The sequence below is a fragment of the Gasterosteus aculeatus genome, chromosome 8, assembly GCF_964276395.1.
Source record: "Gasterosteus aculeatus chromosome 8, fGasAcu3.hap1.1, whole genome shotgun sequence".
NCBI classification, from domain to species: Eukaryota; Metazoa; Chordata; class Actinopteri; order Perciformes; family Gasterosteidae; genus Gasterosteus; species Gasterosteus aculeatus.
The window spans coordinates 16475931-16497500 of record NC_135695.1 but is presented as its reverse complement, the minus strand read 5'-3'; the positions used below and the strand labels follow the sequence as shown (position 1 = coordinate 16497500).

Sequence of the window (21570 nt, the reverse complement as noted above, 5' to 3'; positions counted from 1 at the left end):
GCGGGGACACCGAGGAAGAGTGAAAAGACAGACGGAGAAAAGAGGGGAGCAAGACGGGGAGTTTTGAAAGACTTCTAACTTCCAAGCTGACTGTCATGGCTGCGCTTGCCAGAGGGGAGAGCACCTTTAAGCATACTGGATGAGTAACGATGTGGAGGGACTACAAAAGCCAAGCAATACATAATAAGCAGCGCTCGCTCCTGCTCTGCTCCTCTGCCAGCCAACCTGCAGGAGATTGGTGTTGAGAGAAAATTCGGAAGTGCATGAAAGGTCAGCAAGGGCCTCGCGTACAATGGGCCTGTCCTTTAACACACTGCACACATTCTAATAGGATTTAGAGAGCATGGACATAACTGTTGAAACGGGATGTTGGCCTGAACGTATAGATTTCCATAGAAATGAGGATAAAACAGACAATGTGACTGAATCAAGATGTTGCAAAGCGCTTCACATGCCGCAGTCGTGTCGCTTCAGGATGTAAATCTGCTCTGCGTTTATTGAGACAAGGCATATTTCTCTCACGGTTTAGTTTGTGAAGCACAATAAAGCGTTCAGCGTTGAAAACGGCCCAATCATTTCTCTCCTTTAGTGCCACTCGTCGTCTGGCTGCAGCCATTAGCCCTGAGAGGCATTTCCGGTGGCATTGACGACAATAGCAGATCGGAGAAATGCGGCCGTCGCGACGTTACGCGAGTGCGGAGCGCTGCCTGCTGTTTGAACACGATGGCCCGCGCGGTTTGTTTTGCAGCACCACCCAGAACTCAAACATCAGGGTGTTTGCCGCCATGTTGACAGACAGCCAGACTTTGCAGTGTTATGCCAAAACCAACTCCCCGTATCCTTGTGGGGACGGGCCGTGAAAAGTCCAGCTCGGTTTGTCCTTTCCTAGGGGGAGAGGTTGGACATGCAGGTGAATCCTTTCCTTTGTCGTCGTTGATCCTAGAGAGTGAGGTACGAAGCTGCAGCGGCTCAGCACAACTTAGTTGAAGATTTCCAACTCTGCACCACAGATCACAGCAGCGTAATCTGTGCTCGAACGCGAGCGACGGGTCCTCTGCCCGCTTCGTCTCTCTCAGCGGCGTCCTTCTTAGGATGCTGGGCGGCTCCTTTGTAGTCACTTCATTATGTAGAAAAGATAATTACGCCCCAGTGGAAGCCAGCTTCGCCGAAATGTGTTACCGCCCTCGGTCACATCCAGTGACGTGATATTTGTTTGAGAGACACACACACACACACACACAGAAGCTTCTATTCTGTTTTCGATTGTGTACACAACCGGCCTAAAATGACAGGCGAATAATTAGCGTCAGGATGTTTTTGCTTAATTAGACGTAACGGTTAAGTCAAATAGGAAGAGGAAGAAGAACACAGAGACGAGGAGACATCCCAGTTTAGTCATAACACTCCCTGAACTCGAGGGTGCATTCACCAAAAGAAAAAGAAAAAACATTCTTCACAATTATTAAGATGATAATTGGGGCTCTTGGTGCTGCAGTTGCCTTTCAAGTGTGCTGGAGGGAGGATCTGCAGACGCGCTAAAGGAAAAGTGGCAAAGTCAATGATGGATTAAACTCAACACGGGATCCAGTGCTGCTCGGGCTGCACTTGAAATTAAACTGCAGCTGATTGTTTCATTTCCCCAAAACAGAAGCAAGAACTCTTTCCATTTGACTAATTTCCTGTTCCTTCCTTTGACCGTGGAGAAGGCCCGCAGGAAGTGGAAAGAACCCACCCCGAGTGGAATTGTTTGTCAGGCGGATGGGTTCGTGTTTGCTTTCAAGGCCGCCAAACAATGAAGGGAGCAGGAAAAAAAAGGGATTTGGCCGACTTAATCCAGGTCAGACGTCGTCAGATTAACCTCTAAAACTCCACAATCCAACAGACTAATGGGAAGATGCTCAGCGCTTGATTGAGGGTAAACAAAAAAAAAAAGACAACTTTATTCTTTAAAAATAGTGAGTTGTATTATATTTGTTGCGTCTGGATACAATACGGGGGACACAAAAACATCGTATGTACACGAGTGAAATTAAAAACATTTCACAGTCCACAATAGCGAAAATGCAACATGATAAAGTATGCTTAACATGAGGGCTGTAGTAAAATAAGTGGGGCTGTTTGGGTGATTTCTACTTAGTGTGTCATGGATTTAAACTAACCCTGACATGTAGAGGGATTGGAGAAAATGGCGACAAAACACAATTAAAGTCGACTGTTTAAGGGGGGACTTTACTAGCAGATTTACTGCTGAGCCTGTCGAAATAATGCAGTGACAGTGAAATGGGTTTAACAAACGAGGATTATGCACAGGGGAGTCATCCGAGAAGTAGAAAAGGCAAAACCACAACGGCCACCATCTATGTCATTCATTCATTATCACCGTTATCGGGGGCTATAATTACCAAGTGCATACAGTCTCCTGAAATGTTCCTCTCGAAGAAAAAAAAAAGAAAAAAGAAGAGGTTCTGCATTTGGAGTAACATCAGTCTTCGTTTCTTTGGCAGAGCTGCTGTGGATGAAGTTAAAGTTTCAGCAATCCTATCTGGAAAAGCACAGCGCGTATTACACGGCTCAATTTCCAATTCTCTCACAGGTACGCACCCAAAACACACACACACACACACACACACACACTCTCGCAAACAGAATACAAAATGAGGCCCCAGCACAAAACAATCTCCCAGACAGACTCGGCGATACAAAACACACGGACAAAAAGGTAAGGCGGCCATTATGAGAGCGTTCGGGGAGGGACGGCGGCTATTCATATTCTCATTTTAAGGAAGAAACGCAACAACATCTTTCACTCCATTAAAATGACGTGCGCGGCGCGAACAGCGATGGCTATCTCCGTCACATTACACGAGGCTGCTGTCAGGCGAAATGGAGAGGCTGCTCGACAAAGACAGGCTGCGGGCCATTATGCCGCCCCAGAACAGGGGGCTGTAATTGCAGTGGGGAAGAGTACAATCAGGTACTGTGTTTGTCTCTGCTCTAATCTCTATACCACGCCTGGCCCTTTTCATAAACACCGAGCAGCGGTTTCCCCAACCAGCCTTTCATCCGACTGCTCTCGGGGAGTCTTTTTAGTTCAAATCTGTCAGAATTCTGACCAGAGTTTTAGTGCTTTTCGGATAAACCCGAGGCACCGGGCGATAAATTCTGAAACACAGCTGACCCGGGGCCGGAACGTCTATTATGACGATTAGTTAGTCTGCGGTCGCTCTTTATTCCTCTCTGACCGGAGGAACCTTTGCAGCTGGTGCCATATTGTGCCGCTTCCCTGTTGTGATTATGACACTTATAGCCCCAAAGTTGTTCGACAGTATGCAGCACAGTCAAATTCCTACACGTTTATGGTCCCTTTGTGACCCAAATAGCTCATCTTTGTTGCGGTGGCTGTAATTTAGACTATTAAAAGAAAAAGATTTTGGTTTATTAGGTGCCTTCTAACAAAAAAAAAGAAGAAAAAAAAAGAAAAAGGCCTGGCCTCTCTACAAAGTCCAGTGCACGACAGTGAAAGCTGTAATGTTTAGGCCAAGCGGATTAATCAACTGCAGTGTTTCACATGGTTTCATTATTGCAGGAAAGTACAGTGCAGCGCTTGTTCGGGATTGAGTGCAATACTACTTTTAAAAAATATGTCAAAAAAAATTCACTTCTTTATCCGTGGGTATTTGGAATATACAAAAATTCACTTTCTTTCCGCTGCGGTTGGACTCAAAACCATTTGGGTCCATTAAAGCTCCTCGTCGAGATATGAGTAAAGGCTTGTGCTGGCTGTGTCTTTTTGATTAAGTAAGGGAGCAAGCAGAACGCCCTTGGATGGAAGACACAAATATGGTGTTTTTTTCCCCAAAGGCACAGTTGTCATGGCTCCAATCCCTGAATATACTGATAAGAGCGAAAAGTTTTACATTCGTTTATAAAAATCAGCCGGGTTTTGTTTACTGTGGAATAATGGAAAAAAAAAAGAAGAGACAGACATTGGACTAACTAGACAAGATAAAAAAATTCAGTGTTCTGGCTGAAAGGCACACAAAAAAAAAGCAAAAAAATGAACAATAACTTTGGTAATGAGGTACAGGTGCCCGACGAAGAGAAGTGGGGAGGTCAGAGGTTCCCTTCATCGAGCATCTTGTTGATCCCGTTGCAGATCCTCTGCAGGTGGGCGCGGTACACCTCGGAGGGCCCATAGAGACACGCCAGGAAGTCACAGTCGGCAAAATGGTTGAACACGTGGTTGACTCTCGAGTGGCTCTTGGCTGTCAGGTGGCGTTTGATGGCCTGGTGCAGAAGCTCGCGGCAATCATTCAAAATGGCGCTCATGACGCGGCGGTCAAAGGTGAACTCAATCTGGTGGAAGCTGACCGCCGTCATGGCCAGAGTGTGGACTTTCTTCCTGTGAGGAGAGAAGAGACGCTGTCAGTTTCTAATTCTGACCAGAGCAGCAGAACGAAGTAAAAATAGAAACTGCTGTCTTGTGATATTCCTTCAGAAAAGTTTCACAACCTCCCCCCTCTCGATCAGTCAGTGTTGTCCTTGGCGGCAATGCATCTCTGTGCAAATATCATCCCCATTCTTCTCTTATTACAGCTCCACATGCCTCGCAGCTGAGTTTTTCTATTTTAGTGTTAAATATATAAACTGGTGTAAAAGTCAATTTCCCTAATATGCTTCCATCAGCATACCAGAATATAATTGGGGCGTGTAATGTAACGTGATGTAACCGCTGTCTTTGTCACTTGAAGCTCCTAACGAGAATCCAATGAACGGTTTGTCACCTTTTAATGAACAATGTAACAATAATTAAATATAAGGCGAAGTGTCACTGATGTACTCAATTCTGACAATTTTAGAAATAAAACTTATTGAGTAAAGATCAGAAGACTGATGCTTCTTTTTTATATCTAGACGGGGGACATGAATGCTGAGCTGATTGAAAACATGCTATCTGTCAAGCAATAATCCCAGAATGCAACTTCCTTAAACCACATTTTTCATTTTGACTCTTTGCAGATCAAACAGGCTTTATTGTTCGCAGGCGAGTATCTGAATATGGAGAGAGCTGGGCCAGCTGTTGCTTCCTGTCTGCATGCTTGGCTAAGCTAATGGCTAGCTGGCGCTGTATTAATTGCGCCACTACGTAGGCGGCATCAATCTTCTCATGGCAAAAAGAAAATGTTGAAATATTCCTGAAATGCCTCTCGCCGCCTACCTGAAGTTATCCACCAGGATCAGCTCCTCGCTGTTGAACTGGTTGTTTCTGTAGAGCACTCCCAGCTTCACCACCATCTTGATCAAGTTCTTGATGATCTTCTGGGACTCCTTGCGGTTGCGGGTGTACTCCTTTGTGACGCGGTACAGGTCGTCCAGCACCTCGCTGCTGGTGTCGTCGATGAAGAGGTTGGCCATGCTCTTGGTGGCCATCTTGCTCATCAGCTTCTTCTGCGCCTGCAGGGCCAAGCTCTTGGTGCTGAAGGAGTCCATGGTCCAGTCTGGGAGAAAGAGAGACAAACGAACGGTTTAGATGAAATAGTTTTCATGATTCTAATGGATGCAAATCTTTACAGGTGACAGTAGACCAAGACTTTCTCGTCTTTCTCATCACCCCCCGCCGGCCCGCGACGTGTGAAGTCACTGCAAACAACGTCGACACTAATACTGTTTAAACTGCAGGGCAGACGACGGTGCACTTCATCAAGACGATGAGCAGTGGCGGCTGTCAAATTGGTCCCAGCAACCCCTCTGGCTCCGAGCTCACGAGGCACTTAGGGAGCAGCGTCTCGTTACGCGTTGGGGGGGCGACTGCAGCCCGCCCCCCGCAAAGCAGAAAATGGAATCTCAACCTTTCATCAGCATTCAGAGAACAAGGCGCCCGCGTGCGTGTGCGCTTGAAGGTGAACCGGAGACAAACAGTGCATATTTCATTTTCATCGCACTTCTGATGCTTGATTTTTGTGTGATGTTGTTTGAGAGTGCTTGTGTGTGTGTGTGTGTGTGCGTGTGTGTGTGTGTGAGTTTGCATAACGAAGGACTGCCCCTCATGAATGGCGAGGTTCGCGGGGGGGCGCCGCCCCTCCGCTCTGCCCGCTACACCTCATCAATACAGCTGCTGCGTTTCAATGCGTTCCGCCTGGTCACTTCTTCAGGTTTGTTTAGTCAGGTTTTTTTGGGGAAAAAAACATAAAATTAGTATTTTACAGTAAACTCCCTCTGTAACCTTCAGCGCCCTGAAAAGGAAACCAGGGGTAGGCAACAAAAAGAAAACCTTTTCTACAACAGAAAAAACATTTCAACAATACCAAGTCAGGAATTAAGGAAACATTCATGCAAAGAAGTAAAATTATTTATCAACCCGAGGGGCAAAAACCACCAGATCTCATTTCATTACTACTCTCCAGGTGACTGCCAAAGTTAAAACAATTATATGTAATTGGTTAAAAGTAGTTATATTCAAGCGTAGAATCCCATTCACATCACAATATGACTTTAGTGTCCTCCACATGAAAGTACCCTAAAGCTTAACTGAAATTCCGCATTAATGGCCAATTGCGTTTCCACGTGCTCAAGAGTTGTACAAATCCATTAACGCAGCAGATCAAATGAATAGTGACACATCCCTGCTGTGTGACTCAGGATTTCTACGGTTGGTATTCGAAGGCATCTGCTGCTACAGTGTGTCACTTTTCTCTCTCTCTGGCTCTCTCTCTCTCCCTCCCCCCTTTCTCCTCTCTCACAATGCTTCTCCAAGAATATCAATAAGACTCCTTGGAGTGAGTGTCAGCAGGATGCTTCCCAGGGAGGAGACAAGAGGAGGGGGAGAGAAATGGCGGAGGCAGAGAGATGGACGGTGGTTTATATATATATATATATATATATATATATATATATATATATATGCACACACACAAAACATCGGGGGACATTTAGATACAGTCTCATGCTGAATTTAGTTTCACTCGTCCCGCTTTGCAGGAGCTGGACATTTAATCGGGCCTCTCGCTGTGCTGATCAAGGATCATTGACAGAACTCTGAACTTGACACGCTGCACTTGTTACAGAAAACCTGTCTGTGATGCAATGTGTGTGAAACGGATAACAGAGGAGAACGACTAATGAACCGCCTGAAAACGAAAAGAAAAAAAAAGGGGAAAACCTCAAGAGCCTTTTTTCTATCTATGCGGTCACAGTCCAATCAGCCTCGAGAGGACAATCGCTTATTGCAGAATTCTGCGTTTACCTCCCTCTCTTCCCCTGTGCGCCCTTGCTGATGGCGATTAAGAGTTGAGAAAAGTAATAATGGCCACATTAAGAAAAGCCTCCTCTTTGGTCGATCGCAGGGTGCCTCCATATTGCTCGATAAATTCCACTCTCGTCGTCGGGGGCCGGTGCCAATCACTTCGCCGCGCAGCCCGCCGACGAAGAACAGACAAAGGGAGGCGCGTTTGTCTTTAATACCCATGAAAACAACTTTAAAAGTGGGGGCAATTGGGATATTCCTTTGGCGGGTGGCACTCCATTTTGAAGAGTGACATGAAAGACCCTTGGCACTCTTATCTTAAGGATGGAGGGAGGTGTTCAGTCCTCTCACTTTCCCCGTCCAGTTCCAGAAAAAAAGAAAAAAATAGGTAGGTTGTGAAAAAGAAAGCCCCGGGGAATAAGCGCTCGGCGTGATGAAAGGTTTCGTTTAGTGCCAGGTTTAAATGGCCTGCGATGTCCGGTGCCCAGGGACAGCCCGGCCAACACTGACAAAGCATCTCCATAGTATTTATAGAGGCAAAACTGATTTAAGGCCGAACGAGATGTGGCAGCAGCAAAAAAAAAACTGCTGACTGCACGAGCCTCAACCACGGCTGCAGGCAGGAATCAGACAAACAAGAAACATCTGGGCCCACTAACAGACCCACATGCAGATGAGGAAAAACAAAAACAAAACAAAAACAAAGACAGATTGCCGCAGCCTACAGCTTCCCCGGCATCGTTACAGCGGTTAAACAAGCCAGCATGCACTCACTCCCAAAGACATGCAGGCAGGAGCCAAGCGAACATGACTCGTGGAGTTGAAACCGGATCCTACACAGGGCTGGACGTCTCGTGACAGTGAGGGATTCTGGGTAATGCACCCACCCCGCGGAAGCTCGCGCTCTCCAGTAGGTGCGGACGGACGGCCCCCCTTCGGCCCGGTACGTCAGCCTCGGCTGAGGGGGAAGAAATAAGCCGACTGTCCCCGCTCTGGTGGAAATCCAACGGGAACTTTATTATCTGGCTTTCATTTGCCTCTTTTTGAGTTTTCCGGCAGGCAGAGCGGCTGATGTCTGCATCTCATCTGGGGACACTACAGCAAAACAGCTTTTCCCAATTGATTGTGGGGAAGAGAAAAGGTGGGATGGCAGCTTCTACTCGCTCGCGCTGTCTCGGCGTTGTGGGGAAAAGGACTGTAAATAATTACTTCCACCTCTGGTTGCAACACTTGAAAAACCGCTATATATTTTAGCATCCAGGACTGTGTATTATGATTAACACTGGCACTGATCAGCAATTTTAACATTATCGTTGTAACTAATTGGTACATAAATAATGAACATTACACCTGCTAAACGTCAGCACGTTAGAATTGTCAGTGTGAGCATTTTACTATTTACCTCCGTGCCGGTGACAGCGGGTTTTGATTTGACATTTCTACTCGGTGGCCGTAAGCCGGCTAAAGAACCCATTTATACGCATTACGGACGTGTAAGAAAATGTCTCTCACGTTGCCCGGGAAGACAATTACCCTGAGCCCCCGAAGCCAATGACGGGGCTATTTAAACGAAATCAGATACAAAAACAAGTTGTGAAGTGAACGTTAGACTGAACTGGCAGCAGCATTTGTCGCCTGCTTTGACTCAGTCACCAACAGGAAAAAAGCAACTGGAAAGTATACAAATTCCATACATGCTACTTGACTAGAACATTTTTATTGCCTTTTCGCCATTTCCAGTAAAAAAAATAAAACAATGCGCCCTTGGCAGTGGATTTCTAAAAGCGGGGCGTTGAGCAGGCTGCGGGATCGCTTGTCCGTCAAACTAAACTTGAGGTGTGACAGGTGAGAAAGAGCCAGAAATTGGATTCACCTGTAGCTCCCGCCCACACTAGCGCATGCCATCATGCCTCATGAGGGAGACGAGGCCACAGCACCTAAAATATCTCCACGCTCAATACCTGCCGCTAATCTAGACAGCTTGGTGAGTGCTGATATCCGCCGGCATGAAAACCAATTAAAAAAAAAAAAAAGGTTTCCGTTCTATTTGACCACCACAAATTGCTAAGAAAAATTAAATAAAGACGCTTTGGCAGATATTGTAGAACAGTTCATGATACTTCGTCCAACAACTGATTGGTCGAGGGCAGCAGAAAATGTCACGACTTTCATATTCTTCAGTGATGAGCAGCCGCGGGGTTTGGGGCACCGCGACCCTGGCGGACACGACTCCATCAGCAGAGAAAAGCTTCACTGCCGTCGCACGGAAGTGGAGCAGATTACAGAGAATAGCTCTGTATTTGTAGGGATTAACTGCTCTGCAAACTTTCTGTACGGACATAAATCACAATCACGCACAACACAAACATCCCTGTAATCTGCCCTGACGTAATGTGTGTCTATGATTTCCTCTGACGCCAAACCATGTATTTTGAATTTTTCAATAGTCTAGTTCACGATTGCATTAATCTGGTGGACACAGAAGTTCACGACACGATACGAGTGAGTTTGTGACCGGCCGATGCCCTTTACCAGATATCCTCCCCCCTCTATTTCTCTATGTGCCGTTTCCTGCTCTATGATCCGGCCTTCTGTGCTCGATAAAAGCACAGAAGGCTGTGAATAGAACATTTTCAAATGCTTGAAAAAGAAATAAACAAATACTATGAGGAGCTCAGGGTTCAATTGGAGAAATAATCACCAACACCAACATTTGCAGCTCACTATGTCACATAACTTAAAAGGAAAAGCAGCAGAACCCAGAAAACGGTTCATTCTTGCTTTAAAAATGACTCGAATGATTAGATAACAAGTTATTGAAATAGTTACTGCTTATTTTTGTCTGCGCTTCACTATCATTTCGGCTCTAATATGAAGCCTTTCAAATTCAACAAAGGCCTCTCTGAAATCGTAGCAACGACACCCAAACACAATAAAGGCAGTATTTATGGCGGGGCTGTGGAACTGGCAGGGAGGAGGATGTGGTACTGTGTACATACTCTGAGCGTATTGTATTTGCTTTGGTGCCTTATGGTTGAACTCCCACGAGCAAAGGTGAATAAAACACAGCCAACGTGTGAAATCGACACAAGCATTACCTTATCTTTTCCTCCGTCAGATTACATAAAAGCCCAACTACACTGCACGAAATAACAAGAAGACTGTGGACCCCTGGGAGGAAGTTTGAGAAAAGAAGGAAAGAAAAAAAAGCTCCTTCAACATGACCAAAAGCACTACGGATGTCAATAAAAGGAGTTCTTATCGGGAAATGTTCTCCGCAGATTCTCCCCCAGCTGTTTGAAATAATCCATCTCTACTTTGAGAAACAATAGACAATCCTGTTTGTTATATAAGGTACATCCGTGCTTTGTGCTCAGAGAGGACAAGTAACCACCACTCAAATGAGCTACTGGAACCGCTCCACTGTTCGGGAATCAACGGCCGGATTTCAGGACAAGAGAACGCGGCAATTTCGTCTTTCACCACGTTGTGTTACGTAACACAACCGGCGCGTATTGGTCTAATGCACACACTCCCCATCCCGTGCAGCGTCTCGGACATGACATGAGAGCCGTAATTACATCCAAGCTGATGTGCACACACGCCAACGGACCACATTCGTGCTTTGGTTGAAGGAGTCCTTTGTGTGGCGGTTGTGTGCCGTCACTTTCTCGTCCTCCCACGCAGTCATCGCCGGCGCAGATCTGCTGAGACAGGAGGCAATCAGTGCCTCAGACACTGTGCCCCAATCCCACTCCTTTTTAAAAAAGAATTTTAACAGTTTTCTCAGATCTGCCAGAGCCGTCTGAACAATTAATAATTAAGAGATCAGCGTATAATGGATAGGGGATTAATAATTCAGCCAGCCGATTTGGACTAAAATAGGCCGGAGGCTAAGAGGAGACTGCTGCGGTGCAACAGGTTGGGCCTGAGATAAGGGACATGGGGGGGGGGGGGGGCACAGCGCATTCAGCGAGGGAAACGGTGACTGGGAGCTTATGTTCTTAATTTAGGAGCATGAGTGAGCGGTACGCATGCATAATAAGGCTGGGAATACAGTGGCTGCTGCGCTGCCCGAGGGACCAACACAACACTCAAGACAACATTTGCTCTAGCATTCGGTTCTGGAGCGGCTAGTTGTTTTATGGTTACAGCCAACACATCTGTGGAAAAAAGTTAAGCTAATAAAAGATGTATTTTTTTTTAATACTTTTTTTTTGTTAAAGAGCGTCAAGCTACCGCATGACTTCACTTGGATTGCTATGTCTGAGGTTTTAAATTACATATTACTCACAATATAATCAGCATCTTAACGGTGTTGCGCGTAATGCAAGCCGTAATCAAGGTGCTAACTGGTGCTTGAGTTATGAATGATGTTCGGGCCGGGGACATTTTAATTAAGGCCACCATAAGAGCCGGTCACATTATGAGTAATTTTCTTCACCTCGAGCCTCAAGAGCATCATTTGTTAACTCGGTATGTCAACGGAGTGGCAAACAGCAGAGAGCTCGGCTGTGAGAACAGCAGGAAGGCCGATCGGCGAGAACCGGGGCAACTCAGACGAGTCCGGTCGCTCGCTCCGTTTCAAAGAGCGTCGAGATGTTTGCAGGTCATGCGGCTCCTTCTTCGAACCAGTACCACCCCCCGCATTACGAAATCTTGCTGGGTTTCCGCAGAAACTGTGGAGGCCAACCGCGTGCTCGGCTGAACTTTGCAGCCTGGTAAAAAAACAGGTCAAACGCCCCTCGTCTTGTCAGCAAGTTACCATTGATTCCCCGTCGCAAGACTCGAGCGTTACTGCTGCACTTTCAAGCTGTGCTATTAACAACGGCGCATTGGGAATGCACGGCAACGTGACTCTATTGTCCTGCTCGAGGAGGGACTCTGCACAGCTACAGTTACACTGAAATATACATCGTGGAGGCTTAACAGCGTTCGCTTAATCCTGCTATTGACTGGCAATTATCGTGCATCATTATTATTTCTTGTCTTTCAGAATCACATTGTGCTGAAACAATAATAAAGCTGTTGTGAAGCACAAAGCTATGATTAATGGTAAAGCAAATACTCATTAAAACCAGTCACGCATGAAATCTAAATGAAAAGGACTTTGATTGTCCTTCTATTCTACTGTATTTCATTTTTACAATATGCTAAACCCCACGAAAGGATCGGATCAACTTGGCTATTCTAGAGCTGTAACTCAGTTATTTTCATTATCCGTTATCATTTTAATCAACTCATCTACAACAAAATGTCAGAACATACTTGCAACAAAAAACGGCCGTCACTTTCCGAAAGCATGTTTGCTTTGCCTGAACAAACAGATAAAATGCCTTTTGTAAGAGCACACAACTTTACATCGTCAATCAGCTACTAAACAGTCCAAAAACCAAAGCTACGCAAAGTAAAACCATATCACAAATTCTTACAACTGAAAATCTGAAACAGGGAACTGGTTAGTGGTTAACACTTATGCTTGACAATTCATTGACAATCGATTTATTTACTGTCAATATACTATTGGATTGATCAATTAATCGTGACAGTTCCAGGTTATTTGGTCTGAACATTTACATATATTTGCTCATACAGGTGATTATATATATTTTCCCTCTACTGATACAGCTAATACAAGGACAAAGGCAAGTCTTGATCCAAAGCCATAATTAATTTGACGTATGCCAACGCTGTGCATGATAATATGTACTGCTACTTGCCAGAGCCCCGGCTGCACAGTGGAGCTATTCATCCACACCCAAACCTTGTTCTGCAGAGAAGCTTTACAATGTAAACACAGCAATATGTTACTAAAACATCAGTGTTTGCAAAACATATGTCTTCGCCCATTGCAGTCTGGGGCTGGACACGCAGTAGATTACTACACAGAGACTTGTTAGGTTATGAAAAACATAGCTCTTATTTTTCAATGTTCCTCCACATTACATTTTTTTGCGGGAAGGAAAAGCGTACAAACTCACCGTAAATGTCAGAATACTGTACTCAACTGGCCACATACCAACCACATAAAGATGGAATCCTCATTTTTTAAAATTCACTTATGATTTTGAACAAACATGGTGAAAAGAAATTGAGATTTGGATCATAATAATGAAAGAACAGACAATTTTAGAATGATTGAGTTCACATGACACCAGAGAGGCCAAGTCATTGTGCAATGCGTTCCATTACCCATCAATGAAGCTGATTAACGTTAACTGATTAGTTAGCTAAAAGTTAACTAACGGTTAAGTCAATCATCTTCGTCTCTTATAATAATATGCAGTTGCTTAGAAATAGCAATGTCTCTATTCATTGCCTTTCAAAAAAAGAAAGAAAAAAGAAGCACATTTACGTCATGACTAAAACAATCACCGCCCGTACTAGGTTGAAGCCGGTTGTGTCCTTTGCTAGCTTAATAATCAAAATGCTATATTCGAATCACGCCCCAACTGACACGCTTGACCGTTACTTCCGCTACACCTCGTAGTAAAAAGACATTACACCCCGCGCAGGAGAGACAAGCGGCTCCCATTAAGTCCACTCCCTCCATTAGTCCGTTGACCGTGAACAAGCAGCTCTACGCCGACAACAGTCAACACTTTAACGGCCTAATAACTCGGGTGTGACTTCGACCGCAGGCCGCTGATAATAGCTGACCGTTATTTTTTTGTTTATGGGATGTTTTAGGAAGTAAAAAAAAACAAAAAACGGCTCGAGCGTTGAGTCGCCAGCGACGTGAACTCACCTCAGGGGCACACAGGAGAAGCCAGCCGACAGTGTGACAAAGTTAATTCAGAACAAAACCTCTCAAGTCTTCATCCTGGCAGCGCAGGGGGAAAAAGTTGCTTCACAGCATTTTTTGGTGGGGGGGTGTTGTCTTTTTGTTTTGTTTTGCTGGAGCTCCGCGCTACAGAAACACGTCCTCCCTTTCGCAGCTGCTTCTTGTTCTATGACCCGCGTATCGGACCCAGATGTGTGAATTATTGAAAGAGCGTTTTCTTCTCTCGGCTGCTGTGGGATCGTTTACGGGAGTTGGTTGTAACCCGAGTCCGCCTCCTCGTTAAAAAAAAAAAAAAGTTTAAAACTTGAGGGGGACCTGGAAATCATTAGATTGATGTTGTCTTGGGCCAATGAGGGAGCAGCAACGGGAGTGTGGACCCGCCCAATTGGGCCCGGTAATGGACCACTCACACCTAGTACACTACCTGCCCCTATTAGGGTTTCCAGGAATTACCCTTGTCCAGTCGACGATTTCCGCAGGAAGTGGTGTTAAGGGAACAATGAGCAGGAAATCTTTTCTGTCATGTACTGAATTATTATATACATCCTTGTTAGGTTTAAAACTTTTTAGTTGAATCACAATTTTCAGTTTCACAACATTTCATTAATAATGACAACATATACAAGTGCACGCACGCGTACACGCACACAGATACATCAGCGGATGTTTTCGAGCATACAGGAAGTTTGTCATCTGTGTGAATGGTCATTTCTGAGGTCAAAATAGTCTTCTTTACGCTGAGATAATCTTAAAGTCTTGATATCATAAATTACGGGTTTAGGCCCTATATTGATAAGAGCAGCCTGAGTTCAAACATTGGTGTTATTAAAGCTTAATTTATACAACCCCATAAATGTGGTCTATCAATATGTTGTATCTTGTACTTGAGGTTTGAGTAGTGTATCGCTGCAAATCTCCTTCATAATAAAACGAAGACACCTGCACTGGTAAAGTTGATCTGAGGCGCCCTCTAGTGGTGTAATGTGATTATGGGCCAGCCTTTATGAACAAATATTTAAAATAAATATATAGATATATTTAAAAAAATATATTAACTAGTACTTTTCAAAAAATGTTTTACAAGATCATGATTTATATAAGATTGAACATTTTTGTACGGAAATGTTAGCGTGATGAACATGTTCTATGTCAAACAACTGTAGTTTGTATGTATAACGATGTTGCCATTTTTTAAGCAAAAGAACATATGGCTTATATTGCATCGCTTCGTGTATTCATTTACGATACAACTTTCCCGTATCCGTACCATTCATCTGTGCTTTTGTTGAACTCAACTACCCAGAGTTCTCCGCGAAAAACCGGACGGTGACGTACTTGTGCTACGTGTCAGGAAGTTCTCTAGTCAAACATGGCGGCGCAGCAGGGTGATGTTGATGAACTCTTCGATGTTAAAAATGCCTATTATATTGGCAGTTATCAACAGTGTATTAATGAGGCTCAGAAAGTGAAGGTAAGTATTTAACAAAGCATCCGTTGAATGTGTTAAAGTAAACTATTTGTTCTGTTAGTTCACGTTACATCGCTACCTTACTGTAGACAACAGCGTTTTGAGCATCAATGCTAAACATGGTAGCAAATATTTGTTTTTGTAAAATAACTCCTTTCTTTCCATATTTGTATTCAAAGCCACCAACGCCAGAAAAGGAGACCGAAAGAGACACGTTCTTGTACAGGGCATACATTGCGCAGGTAAACCTTTTTCTCAACACTCCTTTTCTCATGTAGGCTAACGTTAGAAATGTTATGTCACAAGGAGCTAAGTTTCTTGTCATCAGCTGAAAGCTACTTAATGTCGATTAAACACGCGGATTAAAAATCGCTCACCATGACCGGTTGTGTTGTGTTCTCCTGCAGAGGAAGTATGCTGTTGTCCTGGATGACATCAAGAGCAACTCTCCACCAGAGCTTCAAGCTGTCAAGATGCTTGCTGAGTATCTGTCTAGTGAAAGCAAGAGGCAAGGGCTTGTATTTGACTCTTGGCTGAAACGTGGAAGGGGCATGAGTCGTATGTGGCTATGCTCTGACAGTATCCAGGTTATGCTTAATACACTAATTGACATTTTTAGCCGAAGAATTGTTCGATCAGAATCCAGTTAGACAAAATACTGAGTATTACAGTAAGTCATGCAGTTACACTTGAATGCACAGTTTCCTGGCGGGCCCTCGCAACCTTGACTTTCCAGGTTTATTTTGTTGGAATGTCTCGAGAGTACACTAGAACCTAATTTTCAACATGTAATGATGAAAACCATGTTTTGCAGTTTGACCTGTTGCTGCAGTAGTTTGCTCTTTCCAGATGTTGCTGTTGTCAAACTGTCTCTATATGACTGTTTTTTTGTTGGTGAAGCGAAGGCAACTTGATGCATTCAAATTGCATATGAATAACCGTAATATACTTTATAGAATATATTCCCAAAATATTCAATATAACACCCAATAGTAGTCCTTTCAAACACCCAATTGTTTTTGGATATCACGCAACATATTCCACCTCTTCTCTTTATTGTAAAGTCCTCATTGCCATAACAATCTTTGGTTATTATTGCTATTTTTTTCTTGCAGGGATGCTATTGTTGAGGATCTCGACAAGAAAATGGCGAAGAGCATGGATGCTGCCAATACCACCTTCCTCCTCATGGCTGCCTCCATCTACTACCATGAGATGAACACGGATGCTGCTCTCAGGACTCTGCATCAAGGAGAAAGCCTTGAGTGGTGAGAAATGATCATGTCTTTTTTCTTTTTAAAAGTGTCAGAAAGATATTTCCTCACATTACAAACTGATTTCAGGTAAAAAGAGAAAATGAATTTTTTGACTTTCCTCAAACTTCAAGCTCCTTCAATATAAACTAAGATAAAGATAACATAACTTGTTTTATCAATCCAGTAAAATATAAAAATGACTAAAGCACTCATTCTATTGCATCATAGTGTCAATGTGATAGGCGTGCTCAGAAAAAACATTGTGTGAAAGGGGTCTTTTCACACAAACAATTTGGTTTGAAAATGAAGGTTTTGGCTACCATATCTGCTCCCGCAAGACTCGGTGATGAGTCGCTGGGTTTACAGTTTCTTTGATATTAAAAGCCACAACTTGAAACTGACCTGAACATTTGTCCATTTTTCAGCATGGCCATGACCATCCAGGTGTTGCTGAGCCTGGATCGTGTTGACCTGGCAAGGTGTGGCATAACGCTTAAATAGTGGATGATTTCATTGAATTGTTATTTTGGATTTGTTATCTGTTTTTATAAGTTTATTAATGTAATTGAACAGTAAGTAAGTCTGGATGTTACTTATTTTTCCATTCACATAATTTTAAATAAGTGACACATTCATCACAACTATGGCATTCAATTCTTCTCATTGACAGGAAAGAGCTTAAGAAGATGCAGGAGCAGGATGAGGATGCTACTCTCACCCAGCTGGCCACCGCCTGGGTTAATATCGCAGTGGTGGGTAGGCCAATATTTACTTCTCATCAATACACATATTTTATTTATAGATAAATGTTCTATCATGAATAACTTTTAACCACATTAATACAATTGCGTGCACTGCATCCGTCTGCACCGTGGCTTAATTAAATCCCTATTCATGCACCATCTGCATCATAGTTGTATTCCTATTGACTGAAGCTGCAATCAGGTTTGAAATGATCAGCAGACACAGCACTTCTGAGGGCAGTATGAATCTAAACTTAACAAAGTATGGGAGGTCCAAGAAGGACTGTGTTCCATTAAATTTGTCCCTTTTGCACAACAAATGTCTTCCAATTCTTCAGGAGCATTGAGTACCACGGCACCATTAAAAACTAATCTGAATCAGCATTCTGCTTAGTCACTGCTGAACATTTTGTCTTGCATACATTTGATCACATTTTGCGTGCCGTTCCAGGGTGGAGAGAAGCTTCAGGATGCCTACTACATTTTCCAGGAGATGTCGGACAAGTACTCCTCTACACTGCTGCTCCTCAACGGGCAAGCAGCCTGTTATATGGCTCAGAACAAGTGGGAGGAAGCAGAGGGAGTGCTACAGGAGGCCCTGGACAAGGTTAGATGACATTAGTAGTTTGTTTTTGTTTCCGTCGTAATGTCTCTTTTTATACGTTTTATCTCACATGTTAAACACACTTTGTTGTATATACACACAGTGTGGCTTCTCTGTTCTCTGTCTTGTATTAGACTCATATTCTTCATAATTATAACCTGAATGGGTGCATGCTAAATTGAGGCTGTGCTGGAGACCCTTTGTAATATTAAACCTGTGTGTTTATTACACCCATTGCAAGGTCTGTAATAAACGGGCAGTACGGCCAAAAATTCATATCACAGTTTTTTTTAGGATTCTGGCGGTGTCCTGGTATATCCTGATTTTTTTCAATTTTTTTTATCGAGTAAACACATTCATCCCTTGAGGCCGAAAAGGACCGCCGGCCACCTGAACAGCTGTTCACCGCTCGTTGTTCAGCGCTAGCTGTCCCACTTGTTAGCGTGTCAGCTGTTGTGGCTGCCAGTGTTGCCACCAGCGGCTCGACAAACTTTGCAAAAAATCGCTTTCTGATCTAACTTACGTCAGATTTTTTACAACCAAAAAAACTCCAAACAGCGCGCAGCTCCTCTCTTGAACACAAGTTGTGTTGGTGGATCTCTGGTCTGTCGTGGTTTCCTCTGCATTACTCTTTTCTGTGTTTTCATGTAGCGACGGAGTTTCTTGTAGTGATAACGAGCGACCTGTACCCAGCATGCAGTTTGGCGGTGTGATTTTATGAATGTACATTTATTAATGTCACAAACTACTGTATTGGTTAAAGAGAGTTAGTTGTGGGTTATTAATTAGTTTAACAAAATAAAAAAGGGTTTGTTTTATAGACCAATTTTTAACTTAACATTCAAAAGTTACTAATGAGGTTGTTATTTTTAGTCGAACTCCTACATCACAACTCTCAGAAATAAGACTAAATATTTGCCCTTCTGTGGACGCTTCCCTTATATGCACTGTTTGCACTATAACAGCAGATGGCACCACATACTCTTTTGTAGTCTTCAGTTATCCTGTGGTATCCTTAACAACATAGGGGTCAACCGGTACACACTGGGGGGGGGGGGGTTTCACAAACTGCAACAGATTATTCACTTTAATGTTCTAAAAAGCTCAGCCATGTTGACAATTGGGACAATTAGGTCTTCAGTTTAGGTAAACTGAAGTGAAGCTTTTCTGGACTTCGTTTTCCCTCTTCAGTTTTTTCACTGGTTAAACTACTAGAAGGAGATGGTTATCCTGTGATTTTATCTTTCACTAAACACACAGAGCATAAAAAAAGGAGTAGGATTAGAATGTGGCTTTGCATGAATGTTGAAGCTCATGTTCTGACTTGCAAAACCAGACAAATTGTTTCATGGTGATAAGTGGATCTGGAGCATAATTCCATTCTTTCCAATTTCCTGAAACGGCACCACTGTTGTAAATGTTGTGATTTAGGGGAGTGAAGTCATATCATTCATTTAGTCATCTTAGAAAGTGACGGGAATCTTCTTTCAATGTCTTGCCTCCACTCTTGTGATTATTCTGCTGTCTTCTGTGTGCCTTTTGAGGAACCATAACCCCTTTTGTGTTCCTCTCTTTCTCATTTTAGGACAGCAGTCACCCTGAGACGTTGATCAACCTCATAGTGCTGACGCAGCACCTGGGCAAAGCTCCCGAGGTGAGACTTTGAACCAAAAACTGTTAACCATGGCGACATTTTAACCATCTTCAGTTTAGCATATTACAAACCTGTCCTCAGTCAGAGAGGACGCCACATATCTTTGTCCTGTAGCACGGTGCTTAGACAGCAAGATGCTCTTCTCAGCAGTTTGTGCGTTGTGCTTTGATTGAAGCATGCGAGAAGCATTCATCCAAGCGGTTTCTTGATTGCATTTGTCCTCTGTCGTGAAAAGTGTCATCTAAGCATTTCCAATGGTTTAGTGCTGTGTGAGTAAGATGCTCTGCAACAGAGAGTTCATGAGATAAAGACTCAAATTATCTGTCTTTGGTTTGATGAACTTGATAGTAAGGCAATATATCGTTGATAGTCGACAAAACCATCACTTAAGCGTTTTCAACTGAGATAACCACTTGTTAGCACATCGCACTCAAGGTTTACTGGAATTATGTGGGCAAGTTCTTCAAAGAAGCCAAACCATCACGGTAACAGTGGACTGCTTTTGTTTAAATCTGATTAACCTGAGTGATATTTAACTTTGTTGGTTGCTGTAGGCTCCTGACTAATGATAGCTTTGCTTTATTCGGCTGCTCCTGTGCTCTGTGAGCGGAAAAGCGCTCGGATTTGTCTCCTCTTGCTCACGTCATTACTCAAAAGAGGTCTGGCAATCATCCAAGAGCGAAGTACTATTTTGAACTCTTGGATTGTGGCCCGTCAACGTTCAATCAAACCCACGACCGTCTTAAGATTTTGAGTGAAATGTTAACTTATCCTGTTCAAACTGGTGACAAGACCACAGACAACAAGCCTTAAAAAAAATGGCTTCTTGAAGTCCATTTTCTTACTTTTGCCTCATGTGTTTTACATTTGCCCTCAGGTAACCAATAGATACCTCTCTCAGCTGAAAGATGCACACAAAGCCCACCCATTCCTCAAAGACTACTTGGCCAAGGTAACTTGACGGGGTCTTTATCTGTTGTTTAAAGCTTTTCATTGTGGGGGAGGCTGCTGACCTATAGCCAGGGCTATCTAGGTTTACAGGATCCATCCTCGGTTGGTGACAAGCTTTCGTGACCTTTTCTCTGTTATAATTTAATTACCCGCTTGTTTGTTTTCAATGCTGTGCAGCATGTGTCCTTGGAGCAGCGTCAATGAGAGCAATAAACCCAGAACCTTTTGCCTTTGTCACACACTGGGTTGTAATTACACAAGGCTGCATATGCACATAAACATGCTTAAACTGGGTTGTACCATTTCTAAAAAAAAATCCTGTGAAGCACAGCTGGTGAGATATTATTTTCTGGTGTTTAACTGTTCCCTGTGTGCTTGGCTTCCCTGCAGGAGAATGAGTTTGACCGACTAGTGATGCAGTACGCTCCCATCGCTACAGCGTAGGTCACCTGCCTTTACAGAAACACCTCAACAGTGGACTTCACTATGACACCATGGATTTCCTTCTAATTTGCATACCTTTATTTGTTTTGATACTTGTCAGGAAAAAAACATTGGCTGTATTATTTTAAGTAGACCAGAAGTCATCACCCCCCCCCCCCCCCCCCCTGTGTGTAGGTAAAACATGTCCATCCTTTATTAATTTGAATTTCTCTTATGGAAATCAACACACTTGTTTTAATGTAAGTGTTTATCTGAAACAATAATAAATGTGTAACACCAGTTTGAAGTGTGGTTTTGTTTGCATGCACTAATGAATTAATTAAATGTTAATTTGATGGGAGTTTTTTTCTTTCACATGTCAGATTTTAATTGTCTTCGAGTGCAGTCATGTCTACACTGTCTCTTTAAGTCCTTCTTAATTAT

The 21570-nt window shown here is 43.5% G+C and overlaps 2 protein-coding genes across 2 annotated transcripts; one reads left to right on the top strand and one right to left on the bottom strand.

The window, feature by feature from the left end:
• Window positions 1-1938: 1938 nt before the first annotated feature.
• tnfaip8l1 (tumor necrosis factor, alpha-induced protein 8-like 1) lies at window positions 1939-14488 on the bottom strand. Its single transcript, XM_040184554.2, has 3 exons — window positions 13992-14488; window positions 5219-5498; window positions 1939-4402 (listed from the first exon to the last, which is right to left on the bottom strand). Exons 2-3 carry the CDS (start codon window positions 5488-5490, stop codon window positions 4114-4116), a joined length of 561 nt encoding a protein of 186 aa, XP_040040488.1. The 5' UTR covers window positions 5491-5498; window positions 13992-14488; the 3' UTR covers window positions 1939-4113.
• Window positions 14489-15315: 827 nt separating this feature from the next.
• cope (COPI coat complex subunit epsilon) lies at window positions 15316-21426 on the top strand. Its single transcript, XM_040184551.2, has 10 exons — window positions 15316-15498; window positions 15675-15737; window positions 15903-16003; window positions 16611-16763; window positions 17177-17230; window positions 17422-17503; window positions 17946-18101; window positions 19684-19752; window positions 20630-20704; window positions 21094-21426. The coding sequence occupies exons 1-10, from the start codon at window positions 15397-15399 to the stop codon at window positions 21145-21147; spliced, it is 909 nt and encodes a 302-aa protein (XP_040040485.2). The 5' UTR covers window positions 15316-15396; the 3' UTR covers window positions 21148-21426.
• Window positions 21427-21570: the final 144 nt, after the last annotated feature.